The following is a 15,417-nucleotide window of genomic DNA, read 5'->3' on the forward strand; positions in this document are numbered from 1 at the left end:
TTCAGTTCCTAAAATGGCAAAAACGTCGTTTTGGGAGCCTAATCGACCTCGAAACGCCAAAATCCATCCAAACATCACGGCGAAGTTGTGGGTTCGGTTCTCCTCGTCGTTCCGGTTCGGAAAAACTTGGCCTCACACAATTCCTCTTCCGTCGCCTCTTCATCATTTTCTTTTATTTCTCACCTATTTAACATAAAGTATAATAGACCGTACACATTTTTCTGTTAAAAAACTCGATCAACAGTTAATCAAAGAGGGAAATTTTAGTTATTACGGATAGGTGGGGGCGTTCTTTGTTATTTAACCTAAGTTCAGGGGTTTTCGTAATGTACACTAAATACTATTAACTTAAAAATGCTCCTTTCGATTGTTGGATAAAAGAAGAATATATATTCAAGGCAGGAAATTACCCAGCAGTCCCCATCCACTACCCCACTCGTGCTAAAATACGCCGCCGGCGTTTTTCTCACTCTACTCCCCCACCTCTCTCTCCCTCTCTCCTTCACCCTCAAGCTCTCTGTATTCCCGTTATTCCTCTGAAATTTCAAATTTCACAATTAATAAATTAATTTACTGACAGAAAAAAAAATAATCCAAAACCCCACAACCACCGCCAGCTCATCCGTTCACGTTTAACACGCCACCACCACCACCATAAAGCACCACCCCCGCTCCGTCGCCACGTGGCGGGAATTCGAATTTGATTCCTTCTGTGAGCGGAAATCGGATGCGGGAAATTCTCCGCATTTTCGCGTAAAGTACAAATTGGTGGGTGAAGGGGGGCCAAATTCGAGAACAAAAAAAATTGGGGAGTTGGATGCCTGAATTTAATGCATTGAGAGGGGTTTCAGCATAAACAAAGGGGGTATCGCGGTATCGGGTTCGATTCTAGGTTGTCAAATTGGTACTGTTGCTTGAAATTCCTTTCAGCTCGTAGGGCAATGGCTATTTAATACGATGATGCGTATCGCCAAAGGGCGTCCATTTTCACTCTGCGTCTCCTTATTTTCATTACCCTCAGCCTCCTCATTTTCTTCGACGATTTTGCGTTTTCGCTCTCGAGCTTTTTGTGCTCCGATCGCCGACCAGTTTCGCAGTAGAAGTAAGGTTTATCTTACTAGAGGTAAATTTGCGCGCTATTTTATTTATTATTTATTTGTATGTTTGGATGATTTTTTTGTAGTACTGTGTATAAATTTATTTTTCAGAGGTTTATGACTGCTCCTGATTAGAGTGATGGTTATTATTATTAATTTTTTTGTGTACTTTAAAAAAAAAAAATTGGGTGTTCTAATCAAATTTCGTTTTGCATGCCATCTTCACCAGTTCTGCTTCTCCTTTACAATGTATATGCAAAATTACTTTATGCTATTATGTTGGTTGTTTTGCATTAACGGAAACTTAATCATAGATTATCTCTTCGGGGAATGTTTTGTGAATTATGACTTCTCCTTTTAGTAATGTTTCTGTAGAAGCTAAGATCTGTATAGAAGAAGTAAATTGAATTTGAATTCTCTGTGATTGTTTCTGTTCTTGGTGAATTTGAGAATTAGTGTATGGTTGTGGATATCTATACAAGTAATTACTCAACTAGAGCATATAATCACTTGTCAAGAAATATTTGCATCATGACAGAGCACTTGACTGTATTAGTACAGCTGGTGTCGGTTTGTTTAATTTGTTACTTCTTGATTGGGTAATTTATTTCTGTTTCCGTTGATATTGTTGTTGCAAGTTAATTTCATGTATGTGCTTTTGACTCTTTTTAATTTACAGTGTTCTCTTTTTGTTGAACAGAGTCAAGTAATAATCAACTTAATACCAGTTACGTTATGGATAGCAAAACAATGCCGTATGAAAAGACTAGCAGCATCGATGGCGACGATAAGCATCCTCATGTGTGGTCTTCTCCAGAAGGAGGACAAAGGATTGATATAGGAAAACAAATCTTCTGCAATAGATCTCTAAACATGAGGAGTATAGTTGCAGTTGGATTCGATATGGACTATACTTTGGCCCAATACAAACCAGATACATTCGAATCACTTGCCTATGTAGGCACTGTCAAGAAGCTGGTTAATGATTTGGGATACCCTACAGAGGTTATCTTTCTCTCTCCTCTAATTTTCCTGCAACAGTGGTTAGTAGTTGTTGATATATGTATAACAGAACTGGGCAAATTTATTTTAGTTGCAAGTTTCTAGAATTTGCGCAATGATTAGTAATAATTGCAGCCAACTTGTGCTCTATGCTTATTGCTTTTGCTTCCTATTTGAGGATCTTTAGCATTTTAACTTGACTTGTTTCGTGTAGTTGCTGGAATGGTCGTTTGACTGGACTTACATGGTCAGAGGACTAGTTCTAGATAAAAAGAGAGGAAATATACTGAAGGTTTGTGTTGATCGGTTACAAATTGTGATTATTTTTCAATATGATTTCAGATATTTATCAGTGATTTGTTCTCTGTCAATTGGGTTTTGGGTTCATGTATATGTGAATTTGGTTCTGTAATTAACAGATGGATCGACACAAGTATGTAAAGGTGGCTTACCATGGATTCAGAGAGCTGTCGAAGGAAGACAAAGTTGCCACATATGGAAGTACATTGATCCGCGATGCGTTTGACGAGCCTGAATATGCTCTAATTGATACCCTTTTCTCTCTAGCTGAAGCTTACTTATTTGCGCAACTCGTTGACCTTAAGGATAAGAATCCGGGAAAAATTCCAGCAGAGTAAGAGAATTATTGCCATATGTTGTCTTAACCTTTTGTACCACGGTAGTTAGTTGCCTTTTTTGATATTTGCTCAATTTCTAGATTTCGATGATTACACTTCGGAAATTTTTCAAGTAGAGTTAGAACATTAGTGCAATTTTGCATTTCAAGATTGGCTGCAGTAGCTAATTTTCTTGTTTATCTAAACAATTCTGTAAAACTTCTAACATCCAAAGAAAAACCTTAAGGGTGAATTTGGATAGAAGGAATCGAGGGAGGAATTTCAAATCCATAATAACGAATCCATTGAGCTTGTTTGGATTGAGTTATTTGACAATGAATTTCAAATCTTTAGCTCTCATTTTATGTTTTTTTTAGCAGTTGTGGTGGATTTCAAATCCTTACAATTTGAAGTCGTTTCAAACCGTTTTTATTTGGAATCATTTCAAATCCATCAATGCAAATGAAACCTAAAATATTTTGTGGATGTGTTTAATCTTGTTGATGTTTTTTTTGGGTTTTTGATAAATATTAATGATTTTGAACAACAAATTACATGATTTACATAATAGTACATCCTATTTAGTTACTTAACTATGAATGGTTACAATTCTTTTAGAATTTTCCTTCCCCAATTTGGATGTCCTTTTGCTCAGTCACGATCAGCTTCTTAGTCAACAGCTTTTTCTTTAACAAAATTGATGTAGTACCGTTGAGTAACCTACTTCACCAATTTGGAAATAAAATTGTTTTTCTTCTTACTTAGAAACATTGTTGCAATGTTGTACAATTTCACGTATGTTCGAGTATGTTCTAAAGCTTATTAATGTCAACTCACGTGGTTTAGTTCACTAATTAGGTTAAAGCGTTTAAACTGAATAAAAGAACTTGACTATTAGTTCCTATGGAATCGACAAAAACATGTTGAATAAGGTCCACAAGATAAGAAATGTCAACATTCCATTTGTTCCATTGATGAACTTAACTTTCATGTAAGGTTGATCATTGTACTTAGGATCATTCATTTTGTTTGCCGTGATGTATATCGAAAAGTCTAAGTATAAGCAAAAGCAAAGCACGTATAACTGAACTTGCATAAAGTTAATGATTCTGATTGAAGTCAATGGTTTTCTCACCCTTCCTACATAATGGCGTGCAGTTATTCTCGTATGTATAAAGATGTTCGAGCTGCAGTTGATTTGTGCCATCGCGACGGGACATTAAAGAAGATGGTTGCAAAAGATCCTAAAAGGTATTCAAAGTTCATGCAATTTATTTCGAATGACACGTAGAAATTGGTTGATTTCTTTGAACTAGAATTGGAATGTAATAATTGAATTAGACTATCTGGAATGCATATGTAGCCAAGCATATCATCGATATATCTAATAAGTCACGTGTTTTTTTCTTTCACATACATACATTTAATGCATCTCTCCTGTGGTTATTTTATTATTCTTTCATAGCATATTGACTTTCATGAGGCAATTAATACACCGATCAATACCTTTATTTTAATCTTCTTAATTCTTAAATAAGCCTTCTATTACATTTCAGAATTTTCAATGAATAAGCCCTTTGAGGTCCTATCAATTACAATTATGTTGACCTTGTTCACCACAATCAGTCTCAGGATGACATGTCACTCCACACTGTTGTCACCTATCTCCTCAATTGTTTTCGCCACCATTTATGAATTATGCACCACGTAATTATAATAACCTAAGCAAGTCATTTCTAGGGCATTGCTGTGTGAACGAATTTCTGGAATATTCTTCGAACAATTATTTTCTTAAGAAATGCTTCACGGGTGACTGCTTACCTAATCTACTCGTGTGACATCTGAGTCGTAGACATGGATAATACATGGGTTCACAGATTTATTTAAAAAAATCACCTAAGATAAGCAAAATGGTGATTTTGCTGTTAATTCTGCCTAGAGATTCTAGATCACTTTAGAGTTATAAGCGTCGTGTTTTTTGGTATATATCTACATTGCACAATTAATTTTTATTGGCTGTGTCATGCATAAAAAGTGAATCTATTTCATGTTGTTATTAGATTTTTATGCAAGGTTAAACTATTTTTGAACCGTTTTCCTTTCTATTTCATTTTACGCAAAGGCTTATTAATTTTTCTAAATGCTTGATTCAATAAATTTCTAAATAAGCTCTTTGTATTTTGTACCAACTCCCTTGTGTATCACTTTCAAGTTACCCTGTTAAAGCTTGTGCAAATTTATGTTGTGATGAAGGTTCTCATAACTTAGATATAGGCATTGTAATTTTTTAGTAATCCCTCTTGTGTTATTGTTGCCCAAGTTAGTAATTCTTTAGTGATCTTGAGTTCAATTATACAAAACCCAATTTTTTTGAACCATAAATCTTAACTTTCCAATATGCTCATCTTATAGATATATCAATGAGGATTCCTCAATTGTTCCCATGCTGAAGATGCTTAGAGATTCTGGTCGTGCTACATTTCTGGTGACAAACAGGTAATTTCCAGGGTCAAAATGTTTTATGGACACAAATGATGCATTTAATTATGAAATTTATCTTGGGAATGGTTCACTTCAATTTTATATGGAGCATAAGATTTTTCAGTGTTCTACATATTCCGAAATCCTAAGACCTTATATCTTTTTATACTGACAAGTAGGTGTGGTCGTTAAGTCTAACTAAGAACTCGATTTGTTATTGGTGCAGCCTATGGGATTATACGAATATTGTAATGAACTTCCTGTGTGGACCAAGAGCAGTGGATGGTTGCTCCGATTTGAATTTTGATTGGCTTCAGTTTTTCGATGTTGTTATTACTGGCAGGTGATAAACATTTCTTGACTCTTGAAAGTCTTTGACAAAAATGATTATTTACTGGTTCTTGTTTCTGCTCACTTAAGATGGTAGTTTGGGGAATTAGGATTTTTTTTTCTTTCGAAAATTTGTACTTTGTGATATGTCATTACATGAATTTCACAATGCTTAATAATTGAAATGCACATTATATATGTTATTGTCCCTATTATATTTCTTAACTCATCGTGGACTAATAAGTGAGTTAATCTATTCTCTTGGCTATTCATTATTCTGTTAATAACACTGTTATGGCTCATTTTGAACAGCGCAAAACCAGGTTTTTTCCATGATGAAAACCGTGCTAATCTTTTTGAAGTTGATCCTGAATCGGGTATGCTTCTCAATACGGATAATGGAACTCCTATGCCTCAGGTTAGATTATCTTCTCGACATTTTCAGAAATGGAATACTCTACACCACTCTTCTGCAGGTCTAATTGACTTTCTTTTGTTGATTAACCAGGTAGATACTGCTCTAAGGTTACCATTGAAGACCCTAGACAAAGGTTGCCAAATTTTCCAGGTATACCCTACACACTACACTTCGATGTATATTTATACCAAGGAATGAAAGAAAAGAAGAATCAAATGTCGCTTTGTTTTCTGATTGTCGATTTTTCAGTCAATCATGCTCATTGTGTTGATAGTCTTTCTGAAATTACTTTCAGGGAGGAAATGTTGGTCATCTGCATAAATTACTGTCCATAGAATCAAGCTCCCAGGTATTCTTTGCCCTTTAGCAGGGGTTACTTTTCTTTGGAGTCCCGTATTGTGGTTTTTCTCTGTTCGGAAGTCAAAAGTATCTATTATAGTTGTTGCCCTTGGGTATGTCGTGGTTCTGATTGGCTGAATTTTTGCAACAATTGACATCTTATTTTTAGGTACTTTATGTTGGAGATCACATCTACGGAGACATTTTGCGCAGTAAAAAGATTCTAGGTATGGTTTACAATCTATCACATTTCGTTTTTATGCTTTCTAGCTTTTCTTATTTTTACCGAAGGAGATAAGAATCTGAAATTAAATTATGTTAATTGCAATGGCATTTTGCATTTAACTTGAAGTTTATAATCGTTGGATACTGATATATAGTGTTAATTTCTGAAGTTTGATATTTGGTTCATGTCATTCTTCTGTAGGTTGGAGAACAATGCTTGTTGTTCCGGAGCTTGAGAAGGAAGTTGAACTTCTCTGGACATTCAGAGAAACTCGCAAGGTATAAAAGGTCTTCTTTATTTGGAGTAATAATGCTTTGGAAAAGTGATTATTGAATGCCATGATATCGTTTCTTTCTATCTCTGCTATCAGTGCCTCTTGGATTCTTGATTTAATTCACGATATCTATCTATTCTCAGTTTCATGTTTAATTCTATGTAGCACCTTCAATTACTGAGGAATAAACGTGACCATATTGAAGACACAATACATCATCTCCAGTGGTCTATGAGGTAAATAAATTTCTAGCCTTTATTTTTCAATTTTCCATTGCGGATTTGGAATACGAAATATACTTTCATTTGTATAATCACTCCGTCGGATAGAATCTTTCAAGGAAATTCAGGATTCCCTTTACGACTGATCGAAGGATTTGAGCTGTCAAAGCAAACATGTGCGTCATTTGGAAAATAACCATGTACCTTTCCCTTTCTATCTGCGACCAGGTTCGATGGTGTGAATATTGAGAACAAGGAGGAGCTACTAGCTGAGATTGCCCAATTGCAGGTTAGGAAAGTTTACTGAGTTTTTCAATGATAATTATCAATTCACTTGACATAGCCATTACTCGAGTATCTGAGGTTAAAAAAAAAAAAAAACAAAACCTTTGCTTTTAAGCAGATAGTGTGATGTTTGATAAAATATTGACAATTGGAAAAATACTTTTGTTTGTTATTCTGAAATAGTTATCAGCTTTAAGTGCTATATAAATCATCTCATGCAAAATTTATGTCATGACAGTCGCAACAGGAGCGAGTGCGGCTCAGTCATCAAGAAGCACAACGAGAATGCCATCGAAAGGTAAATAAGTTCTCATCAACAAAACACATTATGATGCTTTTAGAAAAGTCAACTTCAGAACCGTTACATTTCGGTTTGCTAACACTTCAAGAATAATTTTTAAATTTTTTTTTTTTTTATCAAATATTTTCAGTTCCACAAGGTATGGGGACAGCTGATGAAAACTGGCTATCAGAATTCTCGGTTCGCCCATCAGGTGAGACGTAATTTCTATGAATATCTGCATGTTATCGAGATAATAATTAACTGTTTTTTATTTCGTAATTTTGTCAGGTGGAGAGATTTGCTTGTCTGTACACTAGCCAAGTGACGAATCTGAGCCTCTATTCTCCAGACAAATACTATCGACCGAGTGAAGATTTCATGCCCCATGAACTTGATATCCTTGCTTCATGAAAATACATTTTGTCTGTGGAGACTCTCCTGGTTTTCTTCGTAGAAAAATACTTAAAATCCAGTTGAACGATAGTTGCCATCTTAGAATGTTTCACATTCGCTGAAGATGTAAATAGTTAATGACTTTTATCTTCAAACCAAATGCAGTAATAGTCGTACTCTCGTAATGTTTGGTAACGTTTTTGGCTTTCTTTCCGCTGTTTTCCCAAACTGAATTCATGTTCGTTAATTATTAAAAAAAATATTCAAAAGTTTCTATTTCCTTTGAACGTGATTGTCTTTACTAAAAAACAATAAACTTCAATTTATTTTTGGGGTTTTAGCTCGCAAATCCTTTCTTACGCACGTGTTCCTACGAGCGTTTTTTGACAAGAAGTTTATATTCAAAATTGACGTAAATCACAACATCCTATCTCATTGTTCTTGATTGCAATAACAAGGAGCTGATGATTCTGATGACGACAACAATATTCTAGTACTTCAACCAAGGGTTGTTGACTATCACTAGATACATCTATATTTTGAGACACAGGGCATAGAGCTAAAAATGGTAGCATTATAGATGGGTGGAGCTACGGTGGCGCGAAAAGGAGACAAAGGTTGAGCACGCCGTTTTTATCTTAATTTTGGGAAGATGTGACCACACATGTGTGGGAACTATTATTATATCATAGGAGGGATAAATGGTATTTGGTTACATGTATAAATAAAACGGAGAAGAAAAAGAAAATACAAAATCGTTTAATGAATGACATTCCAGATATTTCGGGTGATTAGAGAACAATATGCAAAGTATAGTACTGAAGACCGTCTGATGTATAAAACTGGGCAAAATGGATTTACGAGCTGAAACCCCTTTATTTTTTCAAGTTATTCTTTTAAAATATATTTTTCCCAAAAATATTTAAAAATGATTTGATTGCTAAAGTATTTATTCTATCCATCCAAAAAAAAGAAAAAAAAATCATTTTCATTTTTTTTCCCAAAACAAAATGAAAATAAGCACCCAAAAACCCTCTCTCTAAAAGTTGATTGGAGTCCATACCATCCATTCTTTTCCTGTACAAATGAAGTGCATAAACAAATCGATAAACGGGATTTTTACTCGATAAAACGGTATTAAAACACCCACAAGCTATAAATACAAACATACATCACACACTCAACCGGTACCATCATCTTGCATCTCCACCGGCTCCGGAAAGACATCACTCGAAGATCTTTTATGCGAAGACGAATTCTCGTGGGCCCCACTGCCCCGCGACCCCACTCTCTCCGTCTGTCTCAAACCGCCGATAATTTCTCTACTCGTCTGACCCGATTCAGCAGAACCGTCCGATGAACTATGATGCCAGCTGCCAAAAATCGCAGCCGTCCAAGATTGCCTAGAAGAAGCCCTCCTCAGCCTCCCGGAGCTGAAATTCTCCTCCCTTACAACCTTAAAAGGGTTCTCCAATGCTTTAAGAACGTGTCTTATCGAAGGTCTTCTAGAAGCTTTCGGATTGAGGCATGATTTGGCCACGATTGCTACGGCCCACACTTCTTCTAGAAGGTCCTCGTCTATTATGAGCGACTGGTCGATAATCTTGATCACGAGTTCTTTGTCGTAGATATTGATCGAGGGTAAATTGGCGTCCATCCATTGCTTTGCGTCGGCTTCGTTTAATGCGCTTATACCGAGCCTACCGGTTACTAGCTCGAGTAGGACTTTTCCGAAGCAGTATACATCGTACGCGCATGTAATAGATGACGATCCTGATAATGTTTTTGGAATAATGTCATTTTTACGAAAGATTTTCAACCAAGTTTGTTTTTTGAACAAAAAAGGTAAGTTCATGTTACAAGTAGGGATGATAGTCGGACGGATCGGATCAAAATTAGCACTTTTGGAAGAAAAAAAAAACATTTTTTTGGAAGTGAAAAGCTAATTATAATTTTGTTCATAAAAAAATGGAAAAATAAGAAATTGAAATTTCGGAAATTGAAATGATAGAACGTGTTTCGAAATCGACGGAAAACGGAAAACGGAAAACGGAAAATTCCAATTTTTAACAACCTAGTTGTAAAATCGTAATAATTTTGATATTATAACTGTAATTTTCAGAACTATTTTCGGAAATTAAAATTAGATCGGAAATCGGAATGTATATGTACTCCAATTCCAATCCAAAAGGAAAATCAGAAAAATGAGAATCTGAATTTTAAAAATTCAAAATGAAGAATGTTGTTCCAAAATCCGAAAATTTTGGATCGGAATCGGCAATTCCGTTCCAATTACCACCCCTAGTTACTAGAAATGTAACATAAAATTTATAAATTGTTTTTTTCTTGCAGAAGCGAACTCTTACCAGAATGTCGTTTTCGGGAAGTCCTGCAAATTTTCAATTTAAAAAAAAAAAGGTGCTGAGAATTTCGGAGACGAGTATTAGACGGAACGTACAATAATGATCACAATCGAAAGCAACTTACTGCGGTGTACGAAGCAACCTCGCAAACATATTATGATTAATGTTGGCTCCTACATCACAAGCTTCACTTAAACTTCCGAGCCGCACCTCGTATTTGTCGTCCAAAAGTATACTGCTAGCTTGAATATCTCTTTATAAGTAAAGAAAAAACGAAATTAGGTCATATAATAATCAATACTATATATATATATGTCATGTAATAACTAATAATAATACCTATGGACAATCGAAGGAATGCATTCATGGTGCAAGTACGATAAAGCCTCGGCAGCTCCGATTGCAATCTTCAATCTCGTAATCCAATCCAACGACTGCAATTCGTCTTCTTCGTTTTCATCTTCGTTAGTTCGTCTATAAAAAGCGCTCGACAAATCTCCGTTAAGCATGTACTTATAGACCAAGTACTTTTCGTTTTCATCCTCCAGGCAATGGCCCACGAGCGGGACCACCCTCGCGTGCGCCATCGTCCCCTTGCTAAAAAAATCCAACTCCGACGCAAACGATTCCTTCGTCGTAACACCACGCAGATCGACTTTCTTGATAATTACGTAATCGCCCCCCTCCAATTTCCCACGGAATAGATCGCCCGAATGGCCGTTCTTGATTAGGTTTTCGCTGCTGAAATCGCGCGTAGCTACGAGCAATTGCTCGTACGTAAACGGTTGTCCTAATCCGGACAAGTCGACGGGAGCTTCTAGAACATGGTCCGCCCTCGGATTACTTCTTCGATGAACTTCACTTCTAATACTGCATGCTTTCGAAAGCAACAATATTAGCGCTACTAGAATTACGATAAAACCGAGCCCACCGAATACTCCGATCATAACGTACGTCAATACTCGTTTTCTCGTCTTCGGAAATCGTACCAATGGAGGCTCAAACGGCACACTACTATCGTTACCGAAAAATATACCTCTGTCGGAGTAAAACTTCAGACACGCATCGGGATTTCGCTGACCCGGCACACTCGTAAAGCAGTTGTCCGAAAATATAACGGTGGTTCCAGTTTTATTAGTAGCTGATCCTTCGAAATAATTGCTAGATACATCAATTAAACCGAGCTTTTCAAAACCGACGTTTAAATTTCCGTAAAACAGGTTGTTGGAGAAATTGAAGACTGCATTAGTGACGTTGAAAGAACCGATCGGGTTCCGAAAATCGCCGGTGAGATTATTACTGGAGACGTCTAGGTATTCGAGACGGGACATTGACCATAGAGAAATCGGAAGTACGCCGACGAAATTATTACTGCTGAGAACTAAATAATCTAATAAAGGAAGTTTTCGAAACAAGCTATCTAATAAAGAACCCTCCATCCTATTATTACCAATCATTAATTTCTCCAAATTTTTCAACCCGCCTAATTCGTCGGGTAACGAACCGAACAAGGAGTTGAATCCGAGATCGAGTTCGATCAGCTTGGAAAGATTTCCGAGCTGAGGTGGAATAAACTCACTCAAACTATTGTTACTCAAATTCAAGAATTCGAGATTCGAGAGTGAGCCGAACTCGAGAGGAATCCCACCGGATAAATAATTCGACGAAAAGTCGAGTTTAGTAAGATTCGAAAGAGCAGCAACTTCTTTTGGAATTTGTCCTGTGAATAGATTCTGCGAAAGATCAAGAACCGACAACGAAGAAAGATTCTCCAATGCAGTTGGAATATTCCCGGCAATCGAATTGTTCGACAAATTTAAGGAACCGAGCCGACTCAAACGTCCAATCGACGATGGAAGCGAACCGTAAATCGAGCAAGAACTGAGGTCAAGAACTTCAAGATTCGTAAGCCTTTCGAATAACCAGCTCGGAATTGAGCCCGGTAGCGAAAACCCCGTCGAATTGAAAACCGACAGAAACGGAAAATTCGACAAGGAATCGACGGCAAATCGAGGATTGAGGTTTCCTAAATGAGTTCGCCTTAACCCGGACAAGTTTATCCCTGTCACACGGCCGGTTTTGCACTGTATTCCGGTCCAATTCGAACAAGGGTTTGCTTTTTTGTGCCAATCTTTAGCTCTGATTCCGAGAGACGATCGGAGGTCAAATAGGGCCCGCCACTCTGTCTGAGAGCTCAGCCGCGGCACAGGCTGAGCCGCCGCCGCCGCCGCTGCCGCCGACGAGTTGAGGAACAAGAATGTGAGCAGAATGAAAAGCTTGAGGTGGGCTTCCATGGTTTTCGATTGAACACAAAAAAAGAACACTTTTTTATTTCAGCATTACACTGCGGAAATGGGAAAAATTAGAGAGAGAAATTAATTTTAGAGAGAGAGAGAGAGAGAATAATACAGTACAAGGATGAGTGTAAGTATTAAGGAAGCACATAGAACAGCTGAATATTATACATACATATGGCGTACCTTGACGATCACGAGGTTTGGTGTTTCATTTCAATGCGAAACAAATTCGCAAACTCGAACGAAGCTTCGGTGTGTGTGTGTGTGAGAGAGAGAGAGAGAGAGAGAGAGAGAAATACTAATTTGTAGTGTAATAAAAGCAGATGGGTTGAGGGGATGTGTATTAATGGCGGAAAAGGGGTGTTCTTCAACGGCCACAACTGTGCATAACAAATGTTGTTTTCATGGCAGAGGAGAGGTTTTTTTTTTTTTTTTTTTTTTTTTTTTTGTGATTTATGGTCGAATTACGTAAAAACCTCTCATGTTTAGGTAATTACAATCACACCCCTCAACTATAAATCTTCTTACACTTCCACCCTTGCGGTTTCAAATTTAGTGGAATATTCTCAATTTTGCACCTGTTTTATGCCATTCGAGCTCCACATTTTGAAGCAAGATGTGTTTTTTTGGCTTGTATATATCAGATTGTGGTGCATCAGAAACTGTATTTTTGCACAAAACGAATACAAACTAGAGAACATTCCACAGAATCTAAAAGATTAAATTAGATTTAACACCATAAGGTGGACGTCTAAAAGATTATGTTAGATTTAACATCATAAGGTGGACGTTTAGGAAGATTCAAAGTTGAGGGAAGTATTTGTAATCATCCAAAAATGGGGGATTTTTTGTAATTTGACCATACATCAGGGGTGGATTGTAATTTACCCATTATTACTTAATTAATGAAAGAATTAGATATTGAGTCAACTCGGCGGTGGTGGTGGGAACATAAAATGGAAGTGAGTGTCAATATGTGTGGGCTCCGGCGAGCAGTGTACGTTCTTTTTTGTTTTTCCATAATGATTAATGACAAATTAAACATGATTGTAAATAAAATAATGGGTAAATTATGTACACCCCTATATTGTGAAAAAAATCCCTTTGTATGGCTAATATAAATTTTAGTGGAATTTTCTAGATTATATGGAATATTATTCAGTTTGTACCCGTTTTATCTCATTCGACCTCCACATTTTGAAACAAGATGATTATAAGATGTATCTTATGGTTTGCAAATATCAGATTGTGGTGCATTATAAACTGTATTTTTGCACAAAACAACTACAAATTAGAGATTATTTCACGGAATCTAGAAGATTCTGTTGAATTTGATACCATAAGAGTGGACTTATGAAGATTCATAATTGATGGGACAATTATAATTACCCAAACAAAAATAGATTTTTCGTAATTTGACATTACTTTCGACGGTGGTCGTATTTTACCCAAAATTATTATTTAGTAATATGTATAAATAAAGTTATATAGTAATATGTTAAAAATAAAATAAAAAAGTAAAGAAAAAGGTGTATAATAATAGACAAGTGAATAAAATAAGTTAAAACAAAGGGTAAATTACAACCGCAACCATGAGGTATGCTTAAATAACTTTAAGGTCCCTATGGTATCGGTAATTACACTCACCCCTTGAAACGTAGTTAAAAACTCTAATGAGATAATGCATTGGATACATTATTCCGATAGGGTTCTAACGGACTATTACTTTTAGCTAGTGATGGAGACAACATATAGTTATGGGGTGACATGACTCCTCCAACATTTCTTAAATCATCCATAGCTCTTTGTTGTCTCCACCACTTCCTGAAACCAATAGTCCGTTAGAACTCTATCGGAATAACGCATACAATGCATTATCCCATTAGAGTTTCTAACTACGTCTCAGGGGGGGTGAGTGTAATTACCGATACCACATGGACTGTAATATTATTTAAGCATACCTTAGGGGTGTGGGTGTAATTTACCCTAAAACAAAATAATAGCATGGGGCCCTCAAAAAATGGTCGTACATATATCCCACGGGCAAAATGTTGAAATAAAAGTCCCTAAGTTCAAAAATTTGTGTTTGTTATTATAAAGTTGAATATATATAACTTGCATGAAATGGATGTTTTTTTTTGGCAAGTTGGCTTTACCTAAATACCCAAAAATAATATTATAAATACATAAAAACAGAAAATTGATGTAGCCTAACTTTTATTTGTTTGGCACTGCAATTTCTTCTGACCAAGTCTACGTTTCTCCTTCATACCTATCTCTTTAATTTAGTCTCTCTTTTTTTTTTCGAAATTATTTGGATCGGAATTGAAATATACATGAGATTTCGATTTTCGATCCGATTTAAGTTTCGGAAATAATTCGATAAATTCCGATTTTTTTTTCCGAATATTACACTTAAAATACCAATGTTATTATGTATTTTATATTTAAGGTGACCAAAAATTGGAAATTTCCGAATCCCGCAACGGCAATTCTGGTCCGACATTCTTCAATTATGGAACAAGTTTTTTCGTTCCAATTTTCATGATTCCGATTTTTGGTTTTTTTGGAAAGGAATTGGAACTAGTTTTTCACTTCTGGTAAAAAAAATGAAATTTTTCCGAAAGGGCTAATTCTGATACAATCCGTGTGCTATTTCTTAACTATTTCTTAATTTCTTTTTATTATTTTTTTTCCTTTTTCTAATTCCTCATACTTATTGTTACCAAATTGTAGGCCAAATTAAAGATTTTTTTTATTTTTATTTTTGGTCAGCAGTCATGTCATTATC

The 15,417-nt window shown here is 36.0% G+C and overlaps 2 protein-coding genes across 3 annotated transcripts; one reads left to right on the top strand and one right to left on the bottom strand.

The window, feature by feature from the left end:
• The first annotated feature begins 329 nt into the window (after nt 1–329).
• Nucleotides 330–8,249, top strand: LOC105966040 (HAD-superfamily hydrolase, subfamily IG, 5'-nucleotidase). Of its 2 annotated transcripts, none has more exons than XM_012990584.2 (17): nt 330–1,123; nt 1,798–2,102; nt 2,314–2,391; nt 2,519–2,733; nt 3,875–3,967; nt 5,129–5,212; nt 5,424–5,540; nt 5,840–5,945; nt 6,036–6,095; nt 6,241–6,294; nt 6,454–6,511; nt 6,712–6,788; nt 6,950–7,020; nt 7,234–7,294; nt 7,529–7,588; nt 7,722–7,784; nt 7,862–8,249. In XM_012990584.2, the coding sequence occupies exons 1-17, from the start codon at nt 958–960 to the stop codon at nt 7,982–7,984; spliced, it is 1,791 nt and encodes a 596-aa protein (XP_012846038.2). In that variant the 5' UTR covers nt 330–957; the 3' UTR covers nt 7,985–8,249. The 2 variants fall into 2 exon arrangements, with proteins under 2 accessions (XP_012846038.2, XP_012846046.2); XM_012990592.2 differs by having other exon boundaries at nt 537–1,102.
• Nucleotides 8,250–8,799: 550 nt separating this feature from the next.
• LOC105966022 (putative LRR receptor-like serine/threonine-protein kinase At2g16250) lies at nt 8,800–13,113 on the bottom strand. The gene is made up of 5 exons (XM_012990567.2): nt 12,810–13,113; nt 10,669–12,673; nt 10,454–10,582; nt 10,333–10,355; nt 8,800–9,739 (listed from the first exon to the last, which is right to left on the bottom strand). The coding sequence occupies exons 2-5, from the start codon at nt 12,621–12,623 to the stop codon at nt 9,147–9,149; spliced, it is 2,700 nt and encodes an 899-aa protein (XP_012846021.2). The 5' UTR covers nt 12,624–12,673; nt 12,810–13,113; the 3' UTR covers nt 8,800–9,146.
• Between the last annotated feature and the right edge of the window lie 2,304 nt (nt 13,114–15,417).

The sequence above is a fragment of the Erythranthe guttata genome, chromosome 3 (genome assembly GCF_056151865.1).
Source record: "Erythranthe guttata isolate IM_541 chromosome 3, IM_541, whole genome shotgun sequence".
In the NCBI taxonomy this organism is placed as follows: domain Eukaryota; kingdom Viridiplantae; phylum Streptophyta; class Magnoliopsida; order Lamiales; family Phrymaceae; genus Erythranthe; species Erythranthe guttata.

Coding starts and splice junctions, on each gene's coding strand:
- LOC105966040 (XM_012990584.2), top strand. CDS start 958: ATGATGCGTATCGCCAAAGGGCGTCCATTTTCACTCTGCGTCTCCTTA. Junction 6,295..6,453: donor CCATAGAATCAAGCTCCCAG/GTATTCTTTGCC, acceptor TCTTATTTTTAG/GTACTTTATGTTGGAGATCA. Junction 6,512..6,711: donor GCGCAGTAAAAAGATTCTAG/GTATGGTTTACA, acceptor ATTCTTCTGTAG/GTTGGAGAACAATGCTTGTT.
- LOC105966022 (XM_012990567.2), bottom strand. CDS start 12,623: ATGGAAGCCCACCTCAAGCTTTTCATTCTGCTCACATTCTTGTTCCTC. Junction 10,583..10,668: donor ATTCCTTCGATTGTCCATAG/GTATTATTATTA, acceptor TTACTTATAAAG/AGATATTCAAGCTAGCAGTA. Junction 10,356..10,453: donor AGGTTGCTTCGTACACCGCA/GTAAGTTGCTTT, acceptor GAAAATTTGCAG/GACTTCCCGAAAACGACATT.